The sequence below is a fragment of the Scyliorhinus torazame genome, chromosome 21, assembly GCF_047496885.1.
Source record: "Scyliorhinus torazame isolate Kashiwa2021f chromosome 21, sScyTor2.1, whole genome shotgun sequence".
In the NCBI taxonomy this organism is placed as follows: Eukaryota; Metazoa; Chordata; class Chondrichthyes; order Carcharhiniformes; family Scyliorhinidae; genus Scyliorhinus; species Scyliorhinus torazame.
The window spans coordinates 87645714-87664726 of record NC_092727.1 but is presented as its reverse complement, the minus strand read 5'-3'; the positions used below and the strand labels follow the sequence as shown (position 1 = coordinate 87664726).

The following is a 19013-nucleotide window of genomic DNA, read 5'->3' as shown; positions in this document are numbered from 1 at the left end:
TAAAGTATCGGGAATTGAGTCCCTGCTTGAGCATGGTCTCGGGACTTGTTGCTACTGTGGGGGCTGCTGCGGGGGTGATTTTGTTGAGTTCCCGGTAATCGATGGTCAGTCGCCACGATCCATCGGGCTTTCTCACTGGCCAAATCGGGGCATTATTAGTGGAGGCTACTGATCTAAGTACGGCCTGCTCTAATAAGCTGTCGATTACCTTTGAGATTTCTCCCACTGCCTCTTGGGGAAATCCATACTGTTTTTGGGGTCTAGGGTCAGGTCCTGTGATTTGTGCTGAACCAGCCATCCGGCCACAGTCGTGCTTGTGGGTCACGAATGCTGTCCTGTTCTTTTGTAACACTGCCCTAAACTGCTTGACTGTGCTAAGTGTAGTCGGGTTAAACCAAAATTCGCCTACTGCGCTAATTTTGTTGGCGTATTCACCTATTGTGAGCGTTGCGGGGGCTCTTGCAGATTTTGCCATTTTTCAGACACATTGGTTGACTGGATCGAAGGATAGATTGTGAGAATTCATAAAGTCTATGCCCAAAATGTGCTCTGCTGTGTGGGGCAGATCGACCAAAACTATGGGGTGCTTGGTGGTGATGTTGCCGATTTGAATGGGTACAGGGGCTGTGATGTGTCCTTGCTGTGAGTGGCCTGTAAAGCCGCTGTGGGTGATGGTGGCTGTAGTGGCCAAGTGTCCTTTTGGAACATGGTGGAGGAATTTATTGTGGTATGGGACGCTCCTGTGTCCCAGAGAAACTCGATGGGCTGTCCCCGTATTTTCGCTGCGACTACTGGTCGTCCGGACCTATCCCAAAGGGTGTCGCAGACCCAACTGGGGGAGCCCGAACACCGGCAGTCCGTTCTGCTCAGGTCCGTCTGATCTGAACGGGTGCTCACACTATGTATGGGCTCTGTCTTATTCTTACTTAGAGTGCCCGACTGCTGTGGCTTTCGTGGGGCATTGCACTCTCTTGCAAAGTGTCCCAAATGTCCACAGTTGTAACACTCCTGTGACTTTGGTGGGGGGTTGTTCTTGCTTTCATTTACCCATGCGGGGTTCGGGTGTGTTTTAACTGCTTGTATGTCTGCTTCTGCCTGCTTTTCTTCGGGATTTTTAACTGCGGGTTTGTTTTGTCCAGACTGCTCCCAGGCGCGGGACAATCTTTTTACTACCCATTTCTCATTATGAGCCTCCTCTGAGGGATCATAATTCGCGCAAGCTTTTTGTTCTGTTTCTGTGGCATGTGAGATAAGGGTGCGGGTCCATTTGGCCATGTTTTCAGGGGACAAATGGGCGCGGTCTAGGTCTCCAAAAATTGCTGCAAAGTGGATCCACACAGGCGTCCAGCAAACGCTGTGGGGTGCTCGGTTTTCTTTTGCCTGCATTTATTGAGGCCATCTACGGGGTCACCCCGGTTATACCCGATCGCATCTAGGACCGTGGTATCCATTTCTGCAAGGGTGCCTCCTACATTCTGTGGGTCGAGAAGGGCTGCTACGACCGAAGGGTCTAGACTCAAAACTGTGAGCTTTACATGCTCTCGCTCATCCAGGCCGTACATGGTCGCCTGCTGCTTTACTCTGGCAAAGAAGTGGTGGGGGTCTGAGGTGGGGAGGAACAGTGTGATTTTCTCGCACGCGTCCCGTAATTGGGTCACTGTTAAGGGGGTAGTGTACAGAAATTCCGTATCGTCCGATGTGGCTGTGCGGTGGGTGGTTACAGGGTTCATTGGAGCCTGAACTATCTGCTCTGTGGGGGGTTGGGGCGCTTTCCTCTTTTGGGGCTTTCCCTGCGCACATGTTCCCTGAACATATCTCTGCGCTGTCTCATTTAACTCTTCCCAATCAGGGCCATCTTCCTCATCTAATTTTGCTCCAAAGGTTTCCTGGAATCATTTTTGAACTGAAAACAGAGATTGCAGCTCTGCAATCTGCTTCCGGCACTTTGCGTGGTCTAACAAGCTTTGTCTTTGCGCCGTGGTGGCAGCATGGAGTGCTCTTAACGCTGCTTTCAGGTCACTACACTGCCTCTGCATTGCTTCTACCTGCTTCTCGGTTTCTTCTCGTACCAGGACTGCACGTTGCGTGTCCTGATAGGCCTTTTCATACTGGGACCGGAAGCTGCTTAGGTGCGCCAGACAAGACTGGTGTGCCCACTTAGCATCATCCACCTCTCCGTCTTTTGCTGCCAACTTCCTCCTTAACTCTGCGTTCTCTTTCTCTACCTCACTAACATCAACCTTACTCATTCAATGTATGCCTTCTATCTCTTTCCGGAGCGTCCTAATGACCTCCTCTGTGCCTCGCAATTGTGCCAAGCAGGACATGATTGCCATCAGCTTGCGAGCTTTCCCTAAGCTCTTCTTGTGAATGTCGCTCAGGTTCTCCCATCAAGTATGTCCTATACTCCCGGGACCTGTTTACTCATTGCTACAGAATTCACTCCAAAGGGGCCACCCTTTCCCTTTGAGGTACTTCCTGATTTCTTCCTCCCATACGGGACACTGTCCTACTCTACTGCTGCTGGTCGCTGCGACCGCAAATTCTTCTGGGTTCATGAGGCGCTGCATTGCCTGCATTGCCATCTTTCTTATCTGAAGGCTTTTTAAAAATTTGGAACAGGGGAGCTAAGGCGGTGCTGTAAATACGGGTACGGCTTTCGCTAATTTCCGAAATACAAACTCCCGACAGCTTTGTCGCAACAAAAAAATCTATCAGTTTACCTTATAGCCCTGTTAGTTACGCATGCATACACACACTTCTGAATTAGGAGGATTGATCAGAACTGCTTGAACACTTGTGATTTTCTGTTCCCAATTGGATCTCTAATTCAAATTTTTCGGTTCTCCTGGAGTGGTTAAGCCACTTCTAGTTCGGGTCCCGTCAGATGTCGCCAGTAATATGTTGCTAACCTTTGGTGTTCAATTGGCTCTGTTTTATAACCTTTGCTCTCGAGTCGCCAGGTATCTTTATGATACCGCCACGATGTTCAGGTTCAAGTAATGATCAATAACTCAATACACCGATTAGTAAGATTCAAATCAAAGCACATTTATTATACACAGTAATCGCTACTCATGCACAAATTCTACTTCTAAGCTACTTCTACAACTAACAGGCCTATACTTAGCTTCGGACTGGCCCACCAGGTCAGGGAACAAATGGCCTTTCGTTCGGGTTCTGAGTCTGAGGGATTCGAAGTTGGTACGGATTGGTAGCTAGGAGCGCCTATCTCGTAGCGCACGTTGACTTAAGACTCACTGGATATCGGCAACAGCTGCACCAGTCACTGTCAAGGTTGGTTCGCGTTGCTGAGTGACCCAGTCAAGAAGAACAAATTGAACTTGGGGGCTTAACTTTATAGTCCCCAGGGGCTTCCCGCCTTTAGGGATGGACCCTGTACCTGGTTCCAAGTGATTGGACTTCGTTCCAATCGCTTGGTTCGATTTCTCCAATATTGGAGCGGTTCCCTGATCGATGGGCGGTCTTGAGGTGTCCGTTAACCTCTTTTGTGTTGGCTCCTGCTGGCGCCGGGGAGTTTGACTTGGCTCTGTTGATCCCAAATGTTGCGATTGATCCCGAGGATCGCTCATTAGTATGTAGATGGCTGCTACATTATTATGCAGATGGCTGCTTGTATCGATGCTGTCTGGGCTTTTGCAGAGTTTAATACACAGTAACTTGCACCTGCTGATTTCTGCCTGTGTTGGCTGAATTTCCCTGCAGCCTTTGCTGTTCTCCATTTTACATCAGGAGTTGGCCAACCCAGGTGGCTACAATAATTAATTCTTTATTTTATCAATTTTGTTATCGTATTCACAGTGTTAGCTGTCCGGGAGGAATCCTTATTTGAGCTTTGCAGCCCTTTTTGTCCTGCACAGCAGATTGTCTGTTGGAATTCACACGCCTTTTACATTTTATTAATTAGGTTGCTTTTGGGCAAGGAAAAGGGACACTGGTGGCCACCTGAACAGGCCACACTGCTCTGCGGCCCCTTCAATTTCACCCCCTTTGGGGGCCACCCAAACAGGACGCACGGCTCTGCGGCCCCTTCAAATTGTGTCCTTGTAATGTCTGTTACAATTGTCAATTCCCACAGTCTGAACTGAAGAATTTAACTTCCCAAGTAAAATGGAACTGTAAGTTTTAAACTGGTTCTAATATGTGAAGATGCCCAAATTGCCCTTTTCACTCTCTCCCCCCCCCCCCCCCCCCCCCACTCCCCCCACTCCCCTCTCATGGCCAACCTGGCACCCAGGCACCTTGGCACTCCTAGCCTGGCACCCTGGAAGTGCCACCCATGGACCCTGGCTGTGCCACCATTGCCACGGTACCTGGGTAGCACAGTCAGGCTGGCAGTGGCAAGGTGCCAGGGTGAGTGATAGTGTGCCACCGTGCCCTGTCCCCGACCACCCGGGAGCTCTAATGGCCTGCGAGACCCTCCTAAGTGCCATCATGCCTGGTCCCATTTGTAGAAACCAGTGCTAAATGGCGTCCGATCAATGTCTCACAGGCACAGTCGTTGACTCCAGGGCACCAGGTGCATACAATACATATTTAAATGAGCCTAGTGGTTCTTTTAAACATGCTGATCTAGATCATGCCCTTGAGGGAGAGATCTAGATCGCGCCAAGCTATCGCAATTGGCCCAACGCAGAGCCCAATTTGGAACTCTCGCAGGATTCCCCTGTTGAGCAACCCAATGAATCGTGCCCATGAGGAATCTTCTTTTAAAACATTTTATTTTCTCATTGTCTCCATCTTTCATACCAAGTTACACTTTAAAGGTGTGACTCAACAATATCAGATCTTAAGAGTTCAGCTCTCATACATAATTCTAGTTTTGACCCAGACATATCGACAACAATGTGTCAATATATTTATCAAAGCTTATTTCCTTGTTCTTTGGCAGTTACCAGCATGAATATCATAACAGCATAATCAGCAGTCACCGTCACTAATTTCAATCTGAGACAATATTTTCAGTAACCTAACTATAGTCGAGAGCTGCCTGACTGATTAGGATGTAGGTTCCTTTTGATGATCCAGCTGCAAAAGCATTTGTGTATTCCCTGATAAGGACAGAATGTAGGTCCTGCTAAATTCCAAAAAGCCCTTTGTATGCCACTTTGACTCCTTAACTCCTTCATTAAGATAAACACCTGCAAGCTTGGTTGTCTCTACGTTCCAGTTGTTTGTAATAAAGTTCTGTCAAACTTGACTGCTGCTATCTGTTCTTCTTAGAAAATATATTTACGATCTTGGCATCACAGTTCCAATAATGGGACTCATTTTAACTCAGACATTCAGCAATATTCTTATCTTTCCTCCCTGTTAACCGTCTCTGTTTTGTCAGTGTTACTTGCTGCTTTCTGCAAGATTATTTCCATCTTATTTGCATTACTAATTTTGTACATTCTTGAATGGCAGGTCAAAGGCATATGTTTTAGAATGTAGGAGAAAGTAATGCTATTACAAATGACTGAACAGAATTCAAACATTTGTTCTGGCACTTCACAATTATTTTTAAGCATTACAATTATTTTAACCAAATGCATAAGTCATTATTAAAATACAATTATGTGTTACAGCAGACCAGTATGCAAGACCCTGTCCAACTCCATATGTAGCAAAAGGTCATAGAATATGCTTTTCTAAATTGAAATTTCAGACTTTGTCAGAATTGAGCTCTTTGCTGGAAAGAGACTTCAAGAGCAATATCCTAATATCCAAGACTTGCCTGCATTCAAACTGAGTTTCATCCTCAGGGCATTTTAACACCGATGGGACCCCAGCTGGAAGGCTGTCTCCAAATTTGGCAGACTTTGCATTTAGTGGAAGTCTGTTCCGACCCTGGGAAGATCCCAGCAGAGTTCACCCAATACCCTTCATTACCCACTCAATTGATCATTTTTGGCCACCTGCCACAGCCAAACAGGGTTCTGCTGATGCCACGTCACTCTGCTTGGAGTCAGGCATGTGTTGGGGCTCCTAACATGGCCCCATTATCTCCGATCTTCCTCCCAGACTTGCCATCGTACCCACCTCTACAGGACTAAGAAGATGCTGCTCTCTGTGTGCTTCAGAAGAAAAGGTGCCAAAATGATGTCTTCTTCAATTTTAAGAAAGCATATTGACATCAAGCAAAAGTATCCATGCTTTGTCAAGCTCTTGGAATTCTTACCTCACCAAAAAGTAAAATATTCAAGCAAAAATGAGGTGGAAATCTGATTTTCGTCACATAAAAGCCTTTTGATAAACACAAGGAACATCTTGTAATAAAGCAGTCAAATTGAAGAGTGAGTATTTTACTCCACATCAATATGGAGTTATTAAGTTCAACAAAAGGAAAGGTTTGGGCAGAAATTGTTTTGCAAACAATATGGATGTATTGACCACTGGAAGGTATATTACATTAGAGCAGAAAGAGGTGAAGTACAAAGGATGTAGGTGCCAAAACTAGTAGTAAGTAGTATTTCAGATGGAGATCCATCAAACCATAGTCTACTACTGGCATATAGTGAAGGAACAATGCTCAAGGACATTCACCTCCATCAAGAAATCTGTGGTTGACCTGTGCCATATATTCCACAAGCACTTACAGGGACAGTCAGCTACTTGCCATGCATTTATTAGTGCCACTGATGTTCACTTTAACTTTTATGCCACAAATGGCAATTCCAATCCCCTAAAAAGTCAGCCATTTTCTTTCATTTTTGAACGACTGATATCTGGAATCGAGAGCGGGAGATGGCGGGTGGAATAGTATTCTGGCACAATGTATTTGCCTACATTATTAGAATTAATTTTGTCTGCGCATCAACTGTTTTTCCATGATCTGGTTGGTTCTTGAACTGAAACCACCAAGAAGTCTCATTTTCTGTAATTTACAAATGTTTTACTTTGAAAGCCCCACATATGGGATGCAATTTAACGGAAATGAAACAGTCTGGTGTTGGGTGTATTTGGCCGGGTGTTTCCCGACATTGGCAGCGCCGAGATCGACCCGCTATTCAATGGGACTCTGCTTTATTTCTGGGCCTCGGATAGGAATGCCCCGCCGAGGCCACACTTAATCCCATTCCTTGCACTAAAGATGCTCCCCTCACAGCACAAGAAGAGTGGCGCCCCAATCTCTGAACTGCTCACCATGGCCTCTGACACCCCCCCCCCCCCCCAACGCCCCAACTTACCATTGAGAGTGGCCTGGAGCCCCCCCACAACCCACCTCATAAGGGCAGTGCACTCCCGGGCCTGATCCCCAGCATAGCCAAGATGCCATGGGGGCACCTTGTCACAGATCAGCCTGACACCCTGGCAGTGCCCCTGCCAGTCTAACAGCGCCACTTGTTCACCCTGGAATGGCCAGCATAGCAGCTGGGTGGCACTGCTAGGATGCCCAGGCTGACGGTGCCCGGGTGGCATTGGTGGTGCCAGGGTACATGCAGATTTTTGATGTACAAGGGAGCCAACGATTATGGGAGCCAACCGAAAAGTGGAGTTAAGGCCACAATCAGGTTGGCTATGAATTTGTTGTGTGTCGGTGCAGGCTCAATGGACCGTATGGCTGACTCCTGCTCCTATATTCTTATGTGTTACAATTCAGTTTTAGTTCATTGATGCAAGGAGATTTTTTTTATTGTGCAACCTTTAAGCTAGCACATTTAGTGGGCTTTGCCGCAAGGAAGAATACCTCATAATGCTTATTGTTACTCCAAAAGGTTTGCATTTTCAACCAGTCACTATTGATTATTATCAGTTTGAATATTGGACAGTTCTTTTTCCATCAAATTCTATATCTCAGGATTGGATTGGCTGTGGTTAAAGAGATATGTTGTGATACCCTTGTTGATCTGTTATGTCTAGTTACATCCAATCATTGCTTAAATGGAGCATCACACTTTGGACGCATGAATTTCCGTTACATATAATGGGTAAGCCATTTGTGGGGGTTACTTTGGTAGTTTGAATCATTTGTTTACTGTTCCAACACGAGCAGGTTTGCTATCAGCTTCTGGAATCTCTGATGTTGTCGCTGTTATGGCAATGAGCGCGATCCAACAGCTTCGCCGCCGCCGACATGGTGTCGGGACGAGGCCGTTGAATCTTGCAAGTGGCCTCTCACAAGATTTTCAATGCTCAAAACGTGATGTAACGTGGGCGAAATCCAGATATGCATATTTAAATGAGCCATTCGACTAATTTAAGTATGCGTCCGCCGGATTGTCCAGGGGTCCGGGATTCACCGCTGTGCCTGGAAAACCTTGCTAGGGTGCTGTTTAGTACTGGTCCACACAAACGTGGACCAGCTGCAATGGCACCTAGGGTGTGGGGAGGGGGGGGTGGGCAGCCCATTGGAGACCCCTGGTTGGACATTGGGTACGGTGGCACCCTAGCACTCCTGTCACCTGGGTAACTTGGCACTGCCAGCCTGGCACCTTGGCACTGCCAGCCTGGCATGCTAGCACTGCCACCCTGGTGCTGCCAGGGTGCCTGGGTGGCACTGACAAGATGCAAGGCTGGCAGTGCCAAGGTGCCCAGATGCTAGGTTGCCCATGACAGGATTCAGGCCCGGGGTGCCGTTTCCAAGAGGTAGGGTGAGGGGGGACTCGAGGACCCAGGAAGTGGTAAGTTGGGTGAAAAGTCCGGAGGCCGTGATGGGGTCGTTGAGGGGGGTCGAATGATCGAGACTGCCTTAAAAATGTTGCCCCAAAAGTAGCTGGGCTCACCAGTGCAGGAAATAACCAAAGTGCGGCCTTGACGGGAAGTTCCCCACCGAGTCCAAAACAAAGCCAAGTGCTGTTGAATAGCGAAGTAGTGCCAAGAAATACCTCGCTAAATGCACACGAAACTGGACATAGAAATGTTTTGTTTTAATCATGCCCAATATTGTGTTTTAAGAAAGACATTCAGTTTCTCAGAAATTGAAAAGGACTCGACTGCCAAAAAACTCGAGGTAGAAGAGTTATGCAAATGACTCTTCATGCGAATGGGGTGGCACGGTAGCACAGCGGTTAGCACTGCTGCCTCGCAGCGCCAGGGACCCGGGTTTGATTCCAACCTCGGGTGACTGTGTGGTATTTGCACTTTCTCCCTGTGTCTGCTTGGATTTCCTCCGGGTGCTCCGGTTTCCTCCCACAGTCTAAAGATGTGCAGGTCAGTTGGATTAACCATGCTAAATTACCCCTTACTGTCCAACAGTTGGGTGGGGATGCAAGGGATTAGCTAAAGTCGGGATTGGGCCTTTCGAAGGGTCAGCACAGACTGATGGGCTGAATGGCCTCCTTCCGCACTGTAGGGATTCTATGAATGCAGTATAAAAATAACCTAACCTCAGAGATTGACTCCTTTCATATGATTAAGAGTACAGTTAAAGTGCAGAGAAGAAGCAAATTATCAAAGATCCTGTGACATTTTAATTTATGTGATGCCAATGAAAATTACATCTGTGGAATTCAGGGATTGGTATAGTTTGTTATGTTTGATTGCTTCACGGGCAGCACGGTGGTACAGTGGTTAGCACTGCTGCCTCATGGCGCTGAGGTCCCCGGTTCGATCCCGGCTCTGGGTCACTGTCTGTGTGGAGTTTGCACGTTCTCCCTGTGTTTGCGTGGGTTTCGCCCCCACAACCCAAAATACGTGTAGGGTAGGTGGATTGGCCACGCTGAATTGCCCCTTAATTGGAAAAAAAGGATTGGGCACTCTTAAAAAAAAATGTTAAATGTTTAATTGCTTCAAAACTTCACTCAATTATTTTAGAGAGTTATAGATATTTAATAAATCATATATATGTAAACACATAATCTCTTGCATTAAAACATTTCAAAGTGCGTTATGCCATGAAACCTGTACCTGTTTTTAGTAGGCAAGTATAACATCCATTCAAACAATATCTCACATACATCTGTAAATGATTAAACATGGCCATTCAGTCTGTTCAGATTGTTTGAAGGAATGTTGAAGGCCAGATAATGTTATGGGATTTTTACCAGGCAACTTGCATTTTGATTTAACAATTTATCCAAAAGGCAGACTACTAATAATGCACCATCATTCAGTACTGTGTTGATGACCACCATGCTCATAAGCTGTGGGCCAGGATTATTAGGTTGGCAGGGGTTCCCTTTCCACCATGCAAAAAGTCAGCGGAGAACACATCCCCGCCAATACTACCTGTTCTACAATGGTTTCACACTTCAACAAGCAGTACTTGGCTGGAGACGGGACCTCCGTCACTCACTTGGGATGAAGTCATGCCTTAGAGACCAGCTGGAGTCCAAAAGCTCTCTTGCCCCTGCAGCACCAGAAGTTGTAGTCGACATGACTGGGACTGCATGCGGTCCCCAGAGTCGAAGTCCCGGGAGTTCAGGACCAGGTAAGTGGGAGTCTCAAGGTGGAGAGAATTGGAATGGAATCGGACTATATAAAATAGTATTACAAAAATGGTCAAAAGGTACAGTAAATAAAAAGCAAGAATGAGAATTTATACATTAGCTTTTTAAACTTGAAAAGATTTTATTTCCTTTGTATCAATGAGTATTTAAAGAAGGTAAGACAGTTGGTTAAATCCGTATTTTTCTATCATATTTGAAGGCTATTAGGCAGCTTTTGAGTTATTGCAGGTCATCCAGGTGGAGAAGAAAGGTTTCAATGCTCTATCTGTCAATTTGGGTTAAATTGGTTACTGGAGGAACTTCGAAGAGGAGAACGGCATATTGCCAGAGGCTTCCATTTGTGAGAGGAAGCAATGAAGGCTCATGGAATCAAATAATAATAATGCTTGTAATGTTGTAAATTCTACAATTTGTTCATGCATTTGTCTACATGCTAATGCTCTCAAATGATATTATGCTTTTCCTTAATGTTATGATATAATTTACAAATTAAACTTTCTCATTCATATCATAACTTAAATTCTGTTTCTGTTGTAGAAGCAGATGAGTTTATCTGCAGTGGAGTATGGGCACAAGCTTCTGCTGGCTATCGCTGTTACTGTTGTAGTGATGATTATTATTGCAGTGGTTTGTCTAATAGAGGTAGGTTTTTCATCTTACTATTTTGGCATCTGTGTTTGAGAGGAAAACCTATAAAGCTGGTACAGTGCCTCATTCAGTGGGGATGCAGATCAAAAAATCAAGCACGGAATGAGTTAACCCAATTCAAGGTGCTCCCAGTTCTAAAATTAATTACCAGAACATCGAGCACTACAAATTAAGCATATTGACATGTGCCTGATTCAAATAAGTTGCTGCATTGGGAGTGGATTCACAATATCTTTAGCCTTAAATGGTCTAATGCTTTTCCCTGCCCGCATTGAGGTGGTTAAATTCTCCAGTTCCATTATTTGGAGGGATACTTTTGAACATCTGACATTGGTAAACAGTAGCCATCTGGTAAAAGTTAGTAAAAAACCTTGTAAGCATAAACTAATTTAAACATAGAACATCTGGGGCTACTGATCGTTTTGTGCTTATGTTTTAAGTAAAAATAGTACACCAGAAAACAATAATTTCAGGTGGATCTTAATGAGAATTTTGAAAGGCAGGATCATGAGACTGCATTTACATCTTGTTTTGTGAGAAAAATAGAAGACAAGTTTCTCACATTCCTAAAATATAAAGGCATCTGCTGTCTCAAATAACTAAAGATGACCTTAATAAGATCGAGAACATAAATTAAGGATGACGAGCTCTTATTGCCCATCAGACTCCTCCCTCTTGTATTTTAAACACCCGTAAAATTGTAATTTTAAGCCTTGCCTTGCAGATAATTCAAAAAATTTGGTCTACCTGTAAAAAAGGAAAGTTACTTAAATCATTTCAGGATTTACTTTATCGGTACCATTTAATATTTTATGCAACTTCACACAGATCCCCATAGCTTTCTTCATTGTGAGCCTGAGTTCTGCAATCTTTCCTCAAAGCTTATCCTTTTTGCCTGTGGTACCATCCCGGTTGCTCATATTTGTATCCTGCAGTGAAATCATCTCCATTCTTGCACTCCCAGCTAGGAGCCATATTTACAAAGAGCATGAGCCAGGAAGTCGGGGCTACTGTCTGGGAGTATGTAATCGCGAAGTATGCTCTCATGTGAGCTGACCAACCCATGAAAAAAATCTTAGCACAATCTCTATAGATTCATAAGTCACCACCATACGTTCCCAGGGTATACTTTCTGCTAATGGCACTCCCCCCAATACCCGCACCCCAACACTGTCTCCCCCCCTCCGCTCCCTCAACACCACCACCATCACAGGAGCACTAGATTATGAAATTACAGCAAATATGACAAATATATAATTTGATTTCACATGTTGGAGGGTAGTAAAACACAAATTCAGACACCTAAGAGAAGCTGAACACAGAAACCATAAGGTATTGTAGAGCAGCGATTATTGGATTAAGGAGCCAGAGGTGAGGTCAGACTCCCAGCATGTTAAATTCTGCGATTAAATTCAGTAAGTCTGACCATTTGCTCCTGATAAAAGGAAAACAGTGAACTTCAAAGTGTTGGATTGTTGTAAAAATGCTGCTAGCTCAGTTATAAATTTAATAATAATAATCTTTATTGTCACAAGTAGGCTTACATGAACATTGCAATGAAGTTACTGTGAAACACCCTGGGCGCGATTCTCCACCCCCACGCCGAAGTGGCCGTGCCGTCGTGAACGCCGTCGAGGTTCACAACGGCGCGGAACGGCCCCGGTCCCGACCGATTCAGGCCCTGACAATGGGCCAGTATCGGGGCCGCGTCATCTACCCGCGCCAAGCCTTGTCGCCCGCGTAAAAGCACCGCCGAATAGATGACGCGGCCGGCGCCGCATAACGGACGTCATCCGCGCATGCGCGGGTTGGCCGGCGCCAACCCGCGCATGCGTGGTTGCCGTCCTGTCCAAATCCGCCCCGCAAGAAGATGGCGGACGGACCTTGCGGGGCCGCGGAAGGAAGGAGGTCCCCCTTCAGAGAGGACGGCCCGACGATCGGTGGGCACCGATCGCGGGCCACCCCACATTCAAGGTACCCCCCGGTGCAGGATCCCCCCTCGCCCCCCCACAGGCCGCCCCCCCAGCGTTCAGGCACCGCCCACGACTGTAGCGACCAGGTGTGGACGGCGCCGGGGTGAACCCGCCGTTTTGGCCTGGCCGCTCGGCCCATCCGGGCCTCAGAATCGCGGGGGTGCCGGAGAATCGCCATTTTGGGTATCTCCGGCGATTCTCCGGCCTGCAGCCCGCGAAACTCGACCAGCCTGTTCCCGCCGCTTGGGAGAATCGCGGGAGGGCGGCGGACCGGCGTCCCCGGAAATTTCGGCGGCCCAGGCGATTCTCCCAACCGGCATGGGAGTGGAGAATCGCGCCCCCTTAGTTCACCACATTCTGATGCCTGTTCGGATACACTGAGGGAGAATTCAGAATGTCCAAATTATCTAATAGTCCAGCTTTCGGGACTTGTGGGAGGAAACTGGAGCACCCGGAGGAAATCCACGCAGACAGGGGGAGAACATGCAAACCCCGCACAGACCGTGACCCAAGCCGGGAATCGAACCTGGGACCTGGCGCTATGAAGCTAACCACTATGCTGTCATGCTGCCCAAATGCTACCGTGCTGCCCTTAATCAGATTTTACAGTGAAGGGCCGACATGTGACTCTAATCACACACTACTGGCAGGATTTCTCCTTCTATTCACAGCACCGGGATTCCCCGGTCCCGTTCCAAACAATTAACGAGGGCGACCCCATATCCAACGGCCTCCCGTCAATCAGCGGCTTCCCCAGCAAGTTCTCACGCTGGTGCCAATTAGTACTCCTTTTGAAAAACATGAACCTGGCGGAAGGGCTTCTGTGGGAAGCCGAGGAGATGCTTAGCCATCTTTGCTCATAGGGGCTCTGGGCTTGCCACCCCAGTGTTCGGTGTGAGGTGGGGGGCGGTGTGGGGTAGGGGTAGGCGCTGGAGGGGCAACTGCTCGTGGCACCACCATGCCAACCCCTGGATCGTGTGTAACACTTGTCCCTGCCCATCAGCCCCACTGATCACCCATACTCCCCACCGACTGCTGAGGCCTCTGGCTGCGTGTCTGAGGACAATTGCTGATAGGGAATTGCCAATCATGGTTAAGTGAGCACTTCACACAACCCAAGTGGATTCCTATGGGTGGGCGGGCCATGTAGTATGTGAAATGAAAATCGCTTATTGTCATACGTAGGCTTCAAATGAAGTTACTGTGAAAAGCCCCTAGTCACCACATTCCAGCGCCTGTTCGGGGAGGCTGGTACAGGAATTGAACCGTGCTACTGGCCTGCCTTGGTCTGCTTTAAAAGCCAGCTATTTAGCCCTGTGCTAAACCAGCCCCATGGTTTGTAGAGTCATCGCCTAGCATCCCAATCACACCCTGATGTCTAGACATTGTGCTTGAACAATGCAGGGGGCAACACCACACACGCAACATCCGAACACCCAGGGGATGGGACACAGCTCCGGCGGTATGTCCATGGCTGGAGAATGGGTGAGCGCCACGGGGAGAGGGGATGCCTGGAGAGATGGGCAAAGTGTCTGGAGGTCAGTCCACATTGAGGAAGAATGTGACAGAGGCATCATAATGGTTGTGTAAAAAAAGAAGTTTAATGTGCTCTACAATACCCCACTCCTGATGGTGCCCTCAGTGATCCTCAATGTGCCTGTCCCACCTAGTTCTACCAGGATGCAATGAAAGAGTAAATGCTGGAAAATCTCAGCAGGTCTGGCAGCATCTGTAGGGAGAGAAAAGAGCTAACGTTTCGAGTCCAATGACAACCTTCTTCCGCGCTGGCCTGCTGTGTGGCTCCGCCATGTTGTGCGCCACCAGCGCCAAAGCAGCCGCCGCGCACATGCCGCGGCCCGCAGTGCTGGACTGCGTACAGCAGCTGGAGCAGCGCGGAGCACTCAGGCGTCGTGCTGGCTCCCTGTGGGCTTCAGAATCGCTGGGCCTGTTGACGCTGGCGTGAAACACTCCGGTGTTTACTCCGCCGTCAACATTTAGCTGTGTTTTGGGGGAATCCCGGCCCTTTTGTCCGGCACCCCATCGCCATTCTGGGCCCTCTCCTACCGATTGTGGGAGATCTTTTCCTGCGGGGACGCAGGGCATTGTTAGCCACATGCGTGGTTCACGGTGGTGGGAGAGAGGGTGTGAAGGCGAGTTTGGGGGTGGGGGTTCCTGGATGAGGGGGGAGGGAGGGCTGGGGTTCGCATAAGAAGCGTTGATGCTCCCTTTGCGGGGCGTGGTGTGGGTGGCGTGTTGTTGTCTACTCACTCATGCTGCCCAGTATAGTTTGTTGATCTTCCTGCACTGCTGGCCAGTCCGCTTGGTTGTACTACTCAAGCTTACGGCCCCCGCCACCTCAGCACAGGCTGCCTTGTGGCTCACCCTCCGGGACCTTCGGGGAACAGGACATTTCTCCTGGCCTCCACACGTCCAGGAGCCTTCGCTGGTCAGCATCCCCGAATCTTGGGGCTGGCTGGGCGCCATTATTGCAAGCTGACTGGTGTTGTCTGAGCAAGTGCAGTTTAAGTGCTGCTCGATCTTGTTCACATGGGGCTGGCAGACGCGGTGCCTGCGAATTAGCTGGTGAGCCTTCATTTGTGGCGAGAATCCCATGAGGCCTTGTTAAGTGGACCAATTAACGTTGAATTGCGTTGCCGACCTCGTTGGGCTGAGCGACGGAAAGTTTGTGGCAATTCCTGTTCCCACCACACTTAGACATTTTTCCAGAGAATTGCGTGCTTTACTTCCTGATGATGAAGTTTCTTGGATAATTTTTTTCACCTCCCTTTTTAAGTCTATCTGCCTGCAGTCAATTCTGTAAAATCTGAGCAAAAACTAATCTGTTGCCAGTATGCTGGTGCTAACCACGTGGTCAGCCACTCCCAAAAAATACTGGTCCAAGAGCAGCACGGTGGCGCAGTGGTTAGCACTGCTGCTTCACATCACGAGGACTCGGGTTCGATCTTGGCCCCGGGTAACTGTCCGTGTGGAGTTTGCACATTCTCCTTGTGTCTGCATGGGTCTCACCCGCACAACCCAAAGATGTGCAGAGTAGGTGGATTGGCCAAGCTAGATTGCCCCTGAATTGGAAAAGAAAACAATTGGGTACTCTCAATTTATTTTTTTTAAAAAGGAAATACTGGTCCTGTTCCAATTCTATTCACACAAACAGATCCTGTTCCTCCATGAGCACTGTCTCCCTCTCTCCTTTGAAAACTTTCCTCTACAATAAAGGACTCTTCCTGCTCCATAACCATCTCAACCTTGTCCATGGGCCAGTTGAGAAGTATGCAAAGTCCAAACAGTATTAATTGCCAACTAACTGTCTTGTCTAATTCTCATCGTACCAAATTATTGACCGTCCCTAACCCTTATCCTCTCATGTAGTTGGTCCTCATTAACCTACCAATAAAATTACATCCACTGGTAATATGTTCAATTAATGTTCAAAAAGTGCACAAAATGTTATTTTTAACTCGCCATGTTCTTTATTTTGGTTTTAAATTTGACACAAACAAAAACTTCTGGCAGCAAAAACAAATTGTTCACAAGCAAGACCAGCAACAGCAAGTGGGTGAGGTAAACATTTGTTAGGTCCACTTCACTCATGGCTATAAATTAACAATAGAATTGCGAGAATTCCATGAAATGTGAGGCTCATGCAGATTTATAGAGCTTGATCTCAGCATGAAGAATGCTCTGGACAAACGAAAAGAAAGGCTTCCATGCATTAGAGTCATTGCCTGCACAAATTGAATGTGATTGCTGATTAATTTTTGATGTTTGAGCTCATGTTTCCACATCTCAAAAACCCTTCATTTGCAGTATCAACTGTTATAAACATTAATACTACCATGTGTAAGCTGCTTTTAGTTTTTTAGACCTTGACAAAAAGATATCTAAGAGTAGCTCCTGTAAAACTACACAACTTTAACTTCCCAGAATTCTGTAGATATCTGATAAGGACTCGTGTTATAATTAGAGAGAGTCTACAGAGTGCGGAAAGGCACAAATTATGCTCCCAAAGTTGCACAAAGACACCTTGTTCTCTGACAGTGTGTCTTTTTGATACATGAGTAGGAGGAGAAAGAGTAATAGGCATAGAAGAAGGCAGACACACAAATCAGAGGATGTAAGAGGCATTCCCACAGTGTCAGCTGGTATCTCAGGCATTCTGTTTAGTGGAGTAAGCTAATTGTATGTCGCATGCTAACTGCATGAGGAGATTGCTGCCGAACATGGAGGCAGTCAACCAGGAGCTATCCAATCTAATTTAATGAAATCTACACTGAAGTATCTGTCATAATGCAAGCCACTCTGGCTCTCACCAAAAGGAAAAAACAGGAAACTGGGAATTCAGAATACTGGTCTGAATTGGTGTTCTATTTATTGGTATACAAGACCAGTTCAGAGCAGTAGGCTTATTTCCAGTTTTACTGTTTTGTTTCCCCATTGGGAGACATAGCCATAATAAGCCAGCATGTTGTGCAGTACTCATGAAACAGGAACAAAGAACAAAGAAAAGTACAGCACAGATACAGGCCCTTCGCCCCTCCAAGCCTGCGCCCACCATGATGCCCGTCTAATTTAGACTAAAAAGATACCTTAAAAAGGTAACATTTTCTATTGTCTTGGAGCAGCGGCTGAAGAGATGGACCCATCTTTTCCACGTTTACGATTTCTCTATGATACAGGGTATCATCGACTGAATAATCCCACTTTTTGGGCAGAAAGGACTTCAGTTCTATGAGTACACATGTATCTGCAAATATCACACAAAAATCATGCACACAATGCCCAATTACCTGGGAGTGTACAGGGCTCTGACATCATTTGGCCTTCAGACAGACTTTCAAGTTTTCCAAGAAGGAAGAAAGTTGTACAGTTGACCCCTAAATGCTGCAACCGTGGCTCATGAAACTTATACGCCTGATAATGTCATCGAGTAAGGCAAAAACACAAGGCTGACGTAACATTGTCCAGAAAATTGACTTGCTGAAACTACACTTCAAACCATGGGGATAGGTGTACCAATTACTTCAGGGAGAGTTTATGGAATGCTGCAAACCAGACAGAATCCTCACTCTGCAAATGGCTAAAGCCCAGCTAGAAATTTTGTAAGAAGAGAAAATACAAGATTCACCACTAAGAGAGTAGTTATTGCAGAGGGGGAGATTAAGAGTTCATTAAGGACCTTGTTACATATTGAGCCCCACACAAGTATCCAGAAACAATTAGCAGAACTGATTGATTTTTTTAGATGTACTGTTTGCTATGTCTAGCTGATTTATCCCACCACCTGCATATACTTTGTTTGTATATCTAATGCTGGTGCGTGCATTTCAGAGGAGGAAATTAAAAGGCCAGATTCCAATGTACAACTGAAGTGTTCTGTTTTCACTTGTGTGATGGCATGATCAATATAACTTGTCGTGTTGGGTGTTCTGATGTACAAACGATCCAACACGGCTTGAGATGGTGTAACTCAATTTTATTAACTACTTAACTGTAACAGCACACTGCTAACTTGGGTACGTGCATTACCAGCTAATCTGTGAACCCTGTCCTATTACTATCTGGGTGAGGCACTCAGCGCATGGTGAATGTCTGAGTGGCAGGCTCTGAGCTTGGTGCTGTGAGCTGGGTGCTGCTGGAAAGAGCGGGAACTGTAGTGTCCCCTGTTTTTATAGTACGTGTGCTCTCACTGGTGATTGGCTGCGATGTTATGTGTGTGTTGATTGGTCCTACTGCATGTCCATCAGTGTGTGTTTGATTGCACCATGATATGCTGATCTAAATATCATGACATCCCCCCCCCGTTTCGCAAAGAATATGTGCCTACATGATAATAAATAAAGAAGTGTGGTGAGTGCATCTAATCATGTGTGTGCAATATTTGCAACAATATGTACATGTGGCTATACTATATACACAGGAAGGTGCCAGGTGCAGAAACTAACTATGTTACACCAAGAACGAAACCAATGTCATTAACAAA

The 19013-nt window shown here is 46.7% G+C and overlaps 1 protein-coding gene across 2 annotated transcripts in view; it reads left to right on the top strand.

Moving 5' to 3' along the window:
- The window catches only part of LOC140398391 (leucine-rich repeat-containing protein 37A-like), a 356270-nt gene that overhangs the window by 267444 nt on the left and 69813 nt on the right, over positions 1-19013 (top strand). For both annotated transcript variants that reach the window (XM_072487029.1, XM_072487028.1), the window contains one exon: positions 10932-11036. In XM_072487029.1, the coding sequence (XP_072343130.1) occupies positions 10932-11036 (105 nt within the window). The remainder of the gene's footprint in view (positions 1-10931; positions 11037-19013) is intronic.